Below are 13,275 nucleotides of genomic sequence, written 5' to 3'. Positions count from 1 at the left end.
GACTCCGTCTCCTCCCGTCCTGTCCCTTATCGACCCCTGAACATGTACCGGAGCAGAATGGCTGTGTTTTATAGAAAAACAAAAATAAGTGTCTTTATTCCTGAATAGTTTAGTACGGCGGTGCGGGCTCGGGAAAGCCCTTGGACCCCGAGGATTGCGGAAGCAAGGAAGGGGTTCGAGGGACGGTTCCTCTTCCGCATCCCGGGTCCTGGAGAGGGCTCTGGTGGGGACGGCAGTGAGGCCAAAAGTCAAGAGGAGACGCCTAGGTCCCGGACACCACGAAGTCGCTGCATGCAGAGTGGCCGCTCTGGAGACCTGAACCGCAGCGGGGCGTGCGTGGTCCCCGGACTTGGCCCACCCCGGCCTCGGCGCGGGGGTGGGGGGGAGCCGCGATCCAGGCGGCTCTGCGGCCCGTGTAGGTAAGTTCAGTGGTCGGGCCGACCCTGTCTACACCTGTTCAAGCTCTGTGTCCTCGTAGAGCAGGGCTCCGCTGAAGATGGTGAGCGGCTCCTCCGAGTGGGCCAGCTGCCCCATGACCAGGTCGATGCAGACAGTGTCTCCGACCTGCAGCGGCAGGATGAGGCTGAAGACGCCCAGGGCGCCGGGGCTGGGTTGACTTTCGGCCACAGGCTTATTCTCCAGTCCCTCGGGCTCGTAGCCCCCCGAGTCTATGCGGGCCACGCCCAGGTTGGAGCGCGACAGTACCGCCTCCACTTTCTCGTGCCGGTGCCCAGTTAGTACAGCGCTCAGCAAGTAGCGTCCAGCCAGTGGTGCCGTGAACACACCTGGGGACAAGGGTGGCAGTCAGGAGGGGAGACGGTGTCTGGGACAAGGACGGTTTCTCGAGGAGGGAGTGGGTGGGTACAGCACTCCCGGACTGGGGGCGGGGGAACACCTTTCCCTGCTCTTCCACTGGACTGTACCCTGTCGGGGACCCGCCTTGCATCTCCAGCACTTACTGCAGGACGCGTGCTGGAGCCCCGTCCCTACCATAAAAATCTGTGGTGTGAATGTCTCCTTCCCTCCCCACCCTCTCCTTGCCCACCTGTGGTGGAAATGCATGGAGAGAATAAAGGTCTTTCTAAATGACAAAATGTCAAGATGTACTTGTCTACCGAGGCAGGAACGAGGCATTAGCACTGGCCCAACCTCACCCATTCCCTCAACTGCTCAACCCAGCCCCCTCCCCCCATAGGTTACCTGTCTCTGGGTCGTAGTAGCCTCCATCGTTGAGCAGGACTCTGTCGAAGGGGACTGTGCCTGGTTCCGACCGGGGTAAACTCAGGGCAGCTGAAAAGGCCACTCTAGGCACGGGGGCTGCTGGCGCTCCCTCCACTCCTGAATAGGGGTAAAGTGAGTGTTAGAACGGATGCCCCCTTCCCGCTGCCCAGGCTGCCTGAGGACTGTCCTCCTCCAGCCCCACGCTTATTTCCCCTTCCAGGGTCTAATGAGAAGAACTCACCCTGTTCACCTTGAGGACCTGTGAAAAGAAAGAGATAACAGTGACTAGGGCATCGCTCACTGGGCCACTCATCCAACATGTGCCTTGCAGGGCTCTGAGTGTTAGGTGTGTTTCCAAGCAGGAGGGAGATGCCAAGAAAGGCCTAAGTAGGGTCAAATCTGTGCAGCTGCTGGGCCATAGCCTCAGCCCCGAGCTTTTCCCCCAGACGGCCCTTGTAGGCTAAGCATCAATCTGCAATATGGCAGAGAGATCAAGACACCCAGTAGCCAAATGGTCACCTCATCTACTAGTCACTTTCTTCTCTGTTCACGGTTAGACACTGGGAATCTCCATTTCCTCTCTCCCCTTTCTCAGTCCAGCTCTGTGTGGAATGTTATGCCTGGGCTGCTGGGATAGTCGAAACCCTGGCTGTAGCAAGGGTCTCAGCCAACATACCTGGTGGTCCAATGGGCCCCTTTTGTCCATCCATGCCAGGAGGTCCTGGAGGTCCTGCAGGGCCTGGAGGCCCCTGGAGCCCAGGAGGCCCAGGGGGCCCAGCCTCTCCTGAAGGCCCTATGGTGATAAAACCTAGTTGAAGGACATTTGCAGAGGGAGCTTCCAACTCACAGGAAAGGTGGTGGTTCCACAGGTAGAGAGATGGGTGAGAGAGATGGGCTTAGAGGACTGACGGAGACCTGGGGCCCCTTGTGCTGCAGGCAAGGCACCTGAGTGACAGACCTCCACTCCCAGGCCCATCGAAACAACCAGAGGGAGGGCGGGGAGCTGGACCCTGGCAGCTTCTCTGCAGACACACTTCAACCTCCCAGAGGAACAATAAGGGCTACCACTGGGGCCGAGCAAAGAGGGGGTGGATGAGACAAGGCCTCTTTGCTGGTTGTTGCAGGGTGGAAGGAGACAAAGGAAGGGTCTGGGGCCTGGAGAGATGGCTCAGTGGTTAAGAGCACTGGCTGCTGTTCCAGAGCTCCTGAGTTCAGTTCCTGGCCACCACATGGCGGCTCACAACCATCTACAATGAGATCTGGCGCCCTCTTCTGGCGGGCAGGGGTACATGCAGGCAGAAGACTATCCATAATAAATAAATCTTAAAAAAAAAAAAAAAAGAACGGGTTTAAGAGGGGAACCCCCTCATGCCTTCTGTCCTCACCAGTGAAGTCCTTCAGGCTGAACTGCTGCAGACGGTCTTCCAGGAGCAGCAGGGAACTGTTGAGGGCACCAAGCCGTCTGCCCAGGCCTGCCTGGCCCCCCAGCAGCTTCTCCAGCAGAGCAGCGTGTGTGTGGCTGGTACTGTTGTTTTCCCGAAGTGCAGCCCAGAGCCCAGCCACGTGTCTAGAAAGGCCTTCACGCAGGCCTTGTAGTCCCCCTGCCACAGTATCCAGTCGCTCACAGACCCCCTCAAGACGGCCCAATCGCCCTTCTAAGCTAGGGCACTGGCCGGCCTGTGCCTGGCCCTCCTCCAGGCCTCGGAAGCGCTCCTCGCTCTCTGTAACGTGCTCCGTGGCCTCCTGCTGTAACCTGTTGATCTCAGAGATGATGCTGTCCTTGGTGGCCCCCAGGTCGGCCAGATCAGCACCCTGGCCCTCCACAGTGGTCTGGAGCTCATGCAGTGAGTCGTTGAGGGAGCTGAACGTAAGAATGACCTCAGAGAGTTCTCCTTGAAGGGCCTGGAGGGCTGAGCCTGAGCTGCCCCCAAACACACTGAAGCCGTCCAGAGGCCCGCGGCTTGGTCCCCCAACACCTGGACCAGCTCCAGGGCCCCGTGGAGGTAACAGTGGGCAGGAGCAACGTTCCACGCCGTCCCGAAGGCGGCCCAGCTCCTCCTGGACCCCACCACAGGCCCCGCAGCCCTCGTCCCCGCGGGCTTGCAGCAGACCCTCCAGTTGGCTTAGCTGGGCTGCTGTAAGATTGAGGCGCAGCGAGAGTTCTGCGGCTGCCTCTTCCTGTGCATCCATGCGCTCCTGCAGCCGGCCCAGGATCCCTTGCAGCCCCTCCAACATGGCCTGCTGGGCCTCCCCTGCTGCTCCAACTTTGTGCAAGTCTGAGCCCACTAGCCGTAGCTGGCCCTCGCTGTCCAGCACCCTGCGCTCCAAGGCACTGAGGATCTCACTGACCCGGGAATCCTGTTCCCCGGGGCCCCCAGAGCAGAGCTGTCCACAGGCCTGCACAGCCCCTGTCACCTGCTCTTCCAGCAGACCTAGGCGGCCACCCAGCTCCCTGCTCACGTTGGCCATGAGCTCCTCCAGCTTTTCTAGCCGTCTCGGAGCATCAGGCAACCAGTGGCCCAGCTTCCTCGGTCCCCCGGGCTGGTCCTTCTCTTGCTCCTCTGAGGGACCCAGGGTAGAGTTGAAGCGGTCCTCCAGGCGAGAAAGGCGGGAGGCCAAGCTGGTGTAGCCTGGGGGGTAGCCCCCCTGCCCAGCGGCTCCTCCCAGCTCAGAACCCCGACGTCCACTGAGCACCGTCACTGAGCCGGCCACTACATCCAGCCTCCGCTCCAGCTCTGACAGTCGCCGGCCCAGCTCTGGCGGGCAGCACTCCTGAGGGGGTCTCCTGGCCATGGCGGGTCCCATGTGCTGCTGCTGACGTTCCTCCAGGGAGGACAGTAGCTTCTCCAGTGTTCGCAGCCTCTCCCTGTCCTCTTGCTGCTGCTGGCGGAAGCCATCCAGCCCCGCCAGGCACACTGAGCAGGACTCCTGAAGCTGCCTTTCCAGCTGCCTCAACACCTCCTCGCTGAGGCCCGAAGGGACTGGGACAGGGGCCGGGGCCCCGCCGCCTCCGCCGGTGCCTCCATTGTGATGGTTGTTAAGGTGACCCAGCTCCTGGTCGTGGGTGGAGACGCGGTTGTCCAGGAGCTGCAGCTGGTGCTGGATGGCACTGAGGGTTTCGTGCACACCGGGACGGGCGGCTGCATCTGCCGGCTGCTGCCTCCCGTTAAAGGCTGTCTCCACAGCCTTCTGTACATCTTCGGCCAGGCGCCCATTTAGTCCCTGCAGGACACCTCGAAGGCCTTGCAACTCTTTGGTCAGGCTCTGTACCTGCTGCTCTAGCTGCTGTACTTTCTCTGACTCCCCAGGACCTGAAGAGAGAGAAAGAGAGAGAGAGAGAGAGAGAGAGAGAGAGAGAGAGAGAGAGAGAGAGAGAGACAGCAGATGACTGAGGGTCCAGGCCCTGCTTACCCCAACTCTAGCAAGGGTCAGGGGCTCTCCTTTGGATGATGTGGGCAAGAGAAAAAAAGAAAAAAGAAAAAAAAAGAAAGGCAATACCATTTACTGACTGCCCTTACCCCAGATTTGAACCACAGCTCTTAAAACGTCTACTGAGCAGATACTCTTGCCATTTGATGGCATGGGAAACCGAGGACCAGAGGAATTAGGCAGGTAGTCCCAGGAAGAGTCAGAGGCTCTTTGGACGATTTGGGCAAGAGAAAAAGGGCTTAACAAGTAGCTGTGTCAAATTTCTAATCTAGATCGTCTATCTGGCCACCAAATCCACCCACATCGTTTCCACTTGGCCTTAAGACCTCTTGACTTCTTGGAAACTGTTTCCTTATCTGGGAAATGAGAAAGACACCATGTGTCCTCCCTCTTTGGGCTGACAGTCCCAAATGGGAATGGGAATGTGAAGTACTGTAGCAATGACTGGGCATTTCCCCCAGCGCACCACGGGTCAAACAAGAAATCCTTCAGCAAGCCCGCTGGGGTGCTGGCTGGCTAGCCAGTCAGCCCGAAGTTCCTGTTTCCATAATTATAGTTCGGTTATCTCTTTGGCAGGAAAAGAGCGCACATCCGGTGTGCCTGGCCTAGCACATACACACGGGAGGAAAGAAAAATGCAACAGGGACTATTGCATTCTGGGACCTGCAGTCTCCAGGGGCCAGAAAGGGGCCTGGGACCTGTAGTCAGGTGCAATGCATGCTAGGATTTGTAGTCTTAACTGTCTTCAATGCGGACAGACCGAGCTTCTCAAAGGAATTCCCTGCTTCTCCCACAGCCTTGCCCGACTAGGAAGGACCTTGGCCGCATGAGGGCGTATGTGAGCAAATCCTCTCCATGCCTTCTTATCCGGCGCTAGGTTTTCAGGTCTTTCAATCAATCTATCCCCACTCCGCCCCCCCCCCCCGCCCCCCCCACCCCCCCGACACACTCAAACCACGCAAGCATAAACACTTGCAGACTCTCAGGGGCGTCATTACGTCCTTTCTGTCCGTCTCCCTCCAGTTTAGAGCACAGAGGTTTCACGTTTACCACCCCGGATCTCCCCATCCCTAGGAAATTGCAGACTCACCCTCTCCCCCTAGCCCACTGAGGTGGTTGCCTGCACTGGAGCCAGATAGGTTGGGGCGCGCAGGCCTGGGCCGGGGGTGTGGTGTGGAGGGTGCAGGACCCAGAGCGGAAGCAGGGCCTTCTCCACAGTCATCGCCCCCGTAGCCCTGACAGCACCGCCACTCCATGTCTGTTACCGTCTTGTAGGCCACCCTGTAGCGAGGGCGAAGGAAGCTCCGGTACCTGGCCAGAGAGGAAAGGAAGGCTTTGTATTCGCTCGGTTCTGCAAACAGTCACCTGTTCTTCAGGCTGAGTCTCCCTCTCGGGCCAGTCTGTGTGTGGCCTTGCTCACTTGACAGTTACCAGCTTCTTAGCCAAGGGCTAAATCCTGCCTCTTCCTCCCCGTTCCCAGCGCTGGAACCCTGAGTTCGCGGCTAGGAGGCTGACCTGTCCAACAGGAGGGCCTGAAGGTTGGAGACAAGGGAAGTATGCCTGCAGGAGCTCACCAGCTAAGCCAGGACCCTAATATCCTCTCAAAAAGTCTTGTCCTGCCCCCTGCTCCCTGCTCCGCACAGAATCCCTGAGTGGCCACCAGCTGTCTGCCCTGGCCCAGCTCCCACTAAGCACCCAATCCCTCAGTGTTGGGGGGGCTCACATGATACTTCGGGGACACTGGGGCTGGCCCCAGCCGCAGGGCTGATAGTCTGGCTTGACAAAGGTCTCCACTCCATCCTCAAGGACGCAGCTCACGGTCCGAGTCACCACGTAAGCACACCAGTTCCTGTAGGCACAACCCTACCTGGGCCAAAGGACCAAAGACACAAGCCCCAGTGGGCCCAGAGGTTGATGGAGGGTCGAAAGATGAAGGGGCCTTGGGGACCAATGAAAGTTAGGGGTTTTGCAAGGGCAGTCCCCACCCCACTTCTTCTATCACCATAGCAGATAAAGACTTTTCAAGACAGGGAAGATATAATGAAAAGAACACACAAAGAGAAGTCAGTCCTCATGACTGTGGGGTCCCGGGCACCCTGGAATTCACAGTCCCTTGGGCCTGTCTCAAGACCCAGCTGTGTAAACCAACCAACTTGGATGCTGGGGATAATCCCCTGTACATGGTGCTTCTACCCACCCCTCAAGGAGGAGAGCAGGGGCAGGCAGATGTCCGGCCTGTGGTTAAGTAGAGAATAAGCCACAGCCGGGCTCTGTCCCCCTGGGTCTTGTGGGGCTGCACTCTTGGCCCCATTCACACTGGCTTCTAATCTGTGGGCTGCTGCAGAACCAGAGGGAGCAGGGCGGGAGTGCTACATTAGTGGCTGGGGCTACGGAAGCCCTAGAGAAGGACAAAAGGTCTGCTTGATCCAGAACTGGCTGGCACACAGCGGGGCAGCTGGCAGCGAGGTCTGGTCCATGGCCCTCCGGCGTAGTTTCCCTGGGCACCCAACTGCAGGCCTCCATAGAGAAGAGGGGTGTGAGCTGATCCCCCTTAGGCCACCAAAGCTCTGGAAAAAGTCCCGCAGGAAGGTGCATACGGGAGGGCCATTGATGGACGGGAGTCCTCACTCTCCTCTTCATGGCATTGGGGGGTATAGCCTGTTGCCCATCTTCTGGGGACTTTCCCAACCACAGCCTCCAGCGCCGGCTGGGGACACAGACTCTTACCTGTGGCGGCTGGCGGGCCGTGGTGAGTTCTGGGCCTGGGGTCCCCCAGGACTGAGGGCCGAACTGCCCCCTGTGTAGAGGCTGTAACCTCGGGGAGGGTAGCTGGCAGCCTCGGTGGCTACGGCCAGCAGATAGCAGAGACAGCAGCAGCTCCAGAGGGTGCTGGGGGCCATGGTGAGGTGTTCCTTGCCGCCCTGCCCTTAGAGACACATCCCGGCTTGACCACTGGTGCCTACACCCGCGCCTCCCGGGGATGCCGCTGCCGCTGCTGCGGCTCCAGGGGACAGCCCGCTAAGCCAGCTCAGTCCCCAGCTTCCTGCCTGCAGCCCCCAGCCACACGCCTCCTCCTTGGCTGCTGGGCCCTGACCCCTCTCTCCCCCTCCTCTTCCCTCCTCGGGCTCCTGTCTGTCCCTCCCTCGGTTCCTTCCGCTCTCCTCTTCTGCACTTCTGAAGGGAGTCTGTTCTCTGGGTCCCTGGCCTCCTGGGCCTGGTCCCTGCCCCTCTCAGAGACTGTTTCCTGAGCCTCCACCCCCTGGCTCCAGCTGGCCCTCTTCTGGTCTCCCTGTCCTGTTCCCTGATGACTGGATCCTCAGGATGACAGAGCTTTGCCCCTGTGGCTGTTGAGAGGCACAAGAGTGACTGTGGGGCGGGCCAGCCTCCTCCCTCCCTTCTCTCCCCTCCCTTCCCCCTGTCTGGCTGGCGGTCCAGCCTCCCCCTTCCTCCCCCACCTCTCCAACCATCGTTGGCCACATCTGCTTCTTGTTAACTCCGGGAAAGAGGGGGGCAAAAAAAAAAAAAAAAAAAAAAAAAGGAAAAACAGAGAAATGTAGAGTTGCCGCCGGGCTTGAGGCCAGCCTCCCAGACAGGCCACATGGAGCCGGGGCCAAATCTGGATAGGAGGCCCAGGGCTGGTGGTTAGGACCGGGAACTCCTGCCAGAGTCCCAGCTCCCCCGGGTCAGTCAGAACAGGACCCTTGGGAGAAGATGAAGAGAGAGGGAGCCCTGAGGACACCCAGCGGGAAGGCAGGACTGTACAGGGGATACTGCATGTGGGGGTTCCGCAGGACCTCACCACCATTGGGTCCTTCTGCCTCCTTTTAGAGGCTCACGTGGGAAAGTAATTCATTTGTCCAAGGTGACACAGCACATCGATAATATGGCTGAGATTGGACTCTAAATGACTCCAGTGACTCAGGAGAAGAAGCGGGGGTGGGGGGGGGTGTACTCCACGGAGACAGATGGGAAACCTAAGAGAGAGAAAAGAGGAAGGAATCACAAAACAAAGCAGTCTTTTCTTAAACAATGGAGGAGACAAGAGGAGAAGGCATCTCCTTCCTGTCTGCCATTGGTGAAGGTCAGGCTATAACCAGGAGGGTTGAATATGGTGATAGCAGAGGAAGACAGTCCTTCTCTGTGGCCTGCAGAGAGAGAAACCTCAGCTTGACCTGAAAGCTCTTGGTGAGATGCCTGCTGCCTCTTGCCTTCTCTGTGGTATGTTCTGGACCTGCATCTCCCGGGGGACGCTAGAAGGGAGAAGCTGGACGACCAGACAGACAACGGCTACCAGAAGTTGCCGTGTGCCAGGCACTGGAGAAGGTGCCCGAGCTGCAAGTCTAAAACTCTGTCACTGTCGATTCAGGAACAACTCCGGTTTTGGGGCCCCCAAACAGAGAACCCCAGAGGCAGGACGGACCTATTGCCAAGAGGCCAGGACAAAAGGATGATGTGTGCTCTGGCTAAGAGTTGGGGAGAGACAGCTGGGCTGCTGGGGGTAGCAGAAGAAGCTGCTGGAAAAGGCAGAACTTGAACAGTGTGGGGCAGGAGAGGAGGAGGAGCAAAGGACAGAGACGAGGGAAGGGCGGAGATTTCAGGCTCAGGGAATGTGGTCAGCCTCAGTTTCTTCCTCAGACACAGGGATAATATAACTGCTTCCATCTTAGGTTTATGAGGATTAATAAACATTTCAGAATAGCGCCCAGAATATGGTCAAGGCTTACTTAGTATATGTTAGCTCTTTTTGGTAGACTGGAACTTGTGGGAATCCTCCTGCCTCAGCTGCCTTCACTCAGCAACTGTTAAGTTATTAATTGTCAGACAGGAGCAAGGCAGAAGTCAAGAGAGGTAGGTTATGGGCCAATGAGAGAGAGGCTTCCATGACTGGCCAGGCTGTTGACTTGCAAGGTTTGGAGTAAGAGCAATGAACCCAGAATGAGGTTACAAGGACTTGAGTCTCAATTTCTGGAGCTTGTAACTTGGAATACTGTCCACACCACCACTGGGAGTCTGTTTGCTCTCGAGGGCCTCTTCCAAATTCTACACTGTAAAGTGATGCAGAGGGGTTGTGCTGGTGAGCACGGCCATGAGAAGAAAGAAAGGTTATGCCTGCTCGGTGCATGAAGATAGAGGGAAACACCACAGAAGGTTCCAGAGCTTGAGCTAAAACAAGGAGGTTGGAAAGAGTAGGCCTAGAGGGAAGAGAGGCTATTTCAGTTTGAATATACAGGGAAAAAAACAAAAACAAGAGTAATACATTCTAGTAGAAATAACTGTCAAGAAATAGTTAAAATGCAGAACTGCATTCTGGGAACCATTTATAGAGTGCTAACTGGAAGCCGTGAGAATGAATGTCACCAGCTCCTCTCCTTGACTCTGAGTGATTTGCCTCGACTTCTGAGAGCCACAGACCTAGAATATGACCTTGGTGGCTAGAAGGAGAAATGATGTTGCAAGGCAAGGTGTCGGGGGAAGAAAAAGTCAGAACCAATAGAAGTAGCAATATGTTTGCTCTTCAGGGGCCTGCGGACCAGCACATGGGAAGACTTGAAGGAAACGTTCACAAGAGGCCCTGATTTCAGGAGTCTGCCAGTGGGAGGTGGGAGCCTTGTCTCTGGGCCTTTGCATCACTTGTAGGCCCTGGCCCTGGCAGAAACCAACCCACTCCCTGGCCCCCCAGATTACCCTGGCTACCACTATGAGTTTTGTATTTTTCTTTTAAAAAATGATTTATTGCACTTTATTTTATGTGCATTGGTGTGAAGGTGTCAGATCCCCCAGAATTGGAGTTACAGACAGTTGTAAGCTGCCATGTGGGTGCTGGGAATTGAACCCAGGTCCTCTGGACAAACAATCAGTACTCTTAACCACTGAGCCATCTCTCCAGCCCCGAGTTTTGTATTTTTCTTTTCCTCCTCTCCTTTCAGGGGACCACTGGCAACCTTAAAAAAAATAAATAAATAAAATAAGCCAGGCCGGGCAGTGGTGGCACACACCTTTAATTCCAACACTCGGGAGGCAGACACAAGCAGATCTCTGTGAAGTTTGAGGCCAGCCTGGTCTACAGAGAGAGTTCCATGACAGCCAGGGCTTTTACACAGAGAAACCCTGTCTTGAAAAACCTCACCAAACCAAAAAAAATCAGCCTAGCCTTCCTGTCACTGACTGCCCAGTTACCACACATTCCCTCTCCTGTGCTCTTGGGTCGGAAATTCTGTTGTACGGTTTAAATGTGTCGAGTAAAAGAATGCTGGCTTTGAAAAGAGCATTTCTCTTAGGCTTGTAATTAGGAGCCAAGGCCCAGGCTCGGGCATGAAGGTTTGTAAAATCTCCTACTCACCATTCACTGGCAGTGAAACTTCCCATTGCTGGCCTCAGGGTGAGCAAGCAAGCAGCAATGGTGACCGCTGTTGGCAAGGACGCCATAGTGGTAGTAATGGTGGCAGTGGCATTGCCATGGTAGTATTGGCAGGCGGTCACAACTTTCCAAAGTCATTGGCCAGAATTGCTCACCAAAAAAAAAAAAAAAAAAAAAAAAAAAAAAAGCTACGTCCTTGTAGTAAGACAAAGTCTATTATTTTTGTTTTCGTTTTTTGTTTCTTGTTTTTCAAGACAGGGTTTCTCTGTGTAGCTTTGTACCTTCCCTGGAACTCGCTTTCTAGACCAGGCTGGCCTCGAACTCACAGAGATCCGCCTGGCTCTGCCTCTCAAGTGCTGGGATTAAAGGCATGCGCCACCACCGCCTGGCCAGACTCTATTTTATAACAACTGTAAGGTGGGGGATTTTTGATGACCTAGGGACATCTTGGCCACAGGCAATTCATTCATTCATTCATCCATCACTGATTTAACAAGGAACTGAAGTTCTCAGAGCCAAGATAGCAGGGGGCTCCAGAAATAAGGAGTGTTTTATGTCTAAGGCCTTCTGTTAAAAAACTAAATAGTGGGTGGGAAGAAGGGGAATCATGTGAATTGGGTCTTGTATCATGCCAACACAGTTGGGAATTAGAGCCAAATTTCATGCCTGTCCAAATGCAAGCACTTTGTGTGTGTGTGTGTGTGTGTGTGTGTGTGTGTGTGTGTGTGTGTGTGTGTGTGCCTTCTAGGCTTTTCTCCAGGTATAATACTTTAGGAGCTGACCATCCTGGGATTCAGGGACCAGTCTTCCTCCTTTCCCAAGTCTTATGGATTTCTCACTCCTAAACCTGACCCTGGTCCTCATGTCCTGTAATCCCAGCACTGGGGAGGCAAAGGCAGGAGAATCCTGAGTTCGAAGCCAGCCTGAGCTACATAGTGAAGCTCTATTTAAATTGCAACAGCAATAAAACCATCATATTAATTAGAGAGTACGTTTCATAAGTATCTTCCTACCACCTTCCCCAAATCCTGCCAGGATGAGGTTTGGCCTGCTTCACTTTCCCACACACTTTTCCATCCAGGATTTTTTTTTTTTTTTTTAAATCAAGCTTTGTCATTTCTTAGCTGAGTCTAGTTCAGTCCTGAGGTCAGTTTTTATTTCAGTTCCTTTAGGCACTAGGCCAAATGACCCAGTGAAGGCTGATAAAGACTCACTGACCTAGGCATGGGAAGGGAAAGGGAGGTGAAGGATGTTTCTGGGTAATTCTAAAATAAATCTTTTTCCCGTTTGTCCCTGACCTTTGGACAACCTCCTAAGTCTCTACCGTGGTGGGGGAGGTAGGAAGAACAGGTGTCCTCAGCCAACTGTAGGACCTTGACTAGGTTACCTTCTGGGCCTAGTTCCTTCTTTACCAATAAGCACATAAAATGACAATAACAAATCAAGGAGGTGCCTTTCAGTTGTGGTTGTCTAGGACGCTCTGCACCTGAAATCTTGAAGCATTTCCCTGGGCCTTCTCTTAAGGTACAGCTTCTTTTAAAACTAGAGTCGAATTCTGATTCAATAGCATACCTAAGTGGTTGAACTTGGATCTGCTCCCATTTTCCAGGAGACACGAAGCATAATAATGTGTAATCCTAAAATCTAGACATCATTCTTTCAGGGCGGAGCTGGGGACACACCAGCTCAGGGAGGGATGCCTGGGGAAAACACGTCTGGGGTTTCACCCGTGTTATGTGGAGAGCACGTAGGCCTGGGATTTCTAAATATGAAACTTCTGGGAAACAGTGGGTGAGGGCTGGGGCAAGAAGTGGGAGGAGGCATGGAAAACTATAAACTAACTACTGAAGGCAAGTATTGAGTTTAGGAGCAAACTGGACACAAACTGCTGATGGTCCCAGACCAGAGAAAGCAACATTGGAATAGTGCAAATTCAGCTCACTGTGCACACAGGAGGCAATTTGGTCCCCTGTCCCAGCTGTTCCAGACCTATAGCAGCTCCCGTACAGTTTTCTTTGGCTCAGAGAAGCAGAGGCCTCCCCCGAGCCCCGGCCCCCCTCTACCGCAAAGCAACTGGCTTCCATTACCCCTGACAGCTCCAGAGCAACGAACGGTCCAGCCCCCCGGCCCTGCCTGCCTGGCTCCACATCATTCCCTTTTATGGTGAAGGTAAAGCAAGAAGGGGGAAACCCGTTTCTAGCTGGAGAGAGGGTTGTAGAGATTCAGGGTGCTGCTACCCTCACCAGTGACCCTCGGATGTCTGTCTA

General features: G+C 55.1%; 1 protein-coding gene across 3 annotated transcripts; it reads right to left on the bottom strand.

Moving 5' to 3' along the window:
- Positions 1-62: 62 nt before the first annotated feature.
- Positions 63-8,026, bottom strand: Emilin1 (elastin microfibril interfacer 1). Of its 3 annotated transcripts, none has more exons than XM_052746086.1 (8): positions 7,378-8,026; positions 6,374-6,499; positions 5,741-5,961; positions 2,607-4,532; positions 1,898-2,014; positions 1,463-1,480; positions 1,201-1,338; positions 63-785 (listed from the first exon to the last, which is right to left on the bottom strand). In XM_052746086.1, exons 1-8 carry the CDS (start codon positions 7,548-7,550, stop codon positions 448-450), a joined length of 3,057 nt encoding a protein of 1,018 aa, XP_052602046.1. In that variant the 5' UTR covers positions 7,551-8,026; the 3' UTR covers positions 63-447. The 3 variants fall into 3 exon arrangements, with proteins under 3 accessions (XP_052602046.1, XP_052602047.1, XP_052602048.1); XM_052746087.1 differs by having other exon boundaries at positions 6,374-6,517; positions 7,378-7,486; XM_052746088.1 differs by lacking the exons at positions 5,741-5,961; positions 6,374-6,499; positions 7,378-8,026 and adding an exon at positions 4,740-4,945.
- Between the last annotated feature and the right edge of the window lie 5,249 nt (positions 8,027-13,275).

The sequence above is a fragment of the Peromyscus californicus genome, unplaced genomic scaffold, assembly GCF_007827085.1.
Source record: "Peromyscus californicus insignis strain IS unplaced genomic scaffold, ASM782708v3 Scaffold_1__1_contigs__length_55948999, whole genome shotgun sequence".
Taxonomy (NCBI): Eukaryota; Metazoa; Chordata; class Mammalia; order Rodentia; family Cricetidae; genus Peromyscus; species Peromyscus californicus.
Note: the sequence above shows the minus strand (reverse complement) of the source record. Positions and strands in the feature narration are given on the sequence as shown.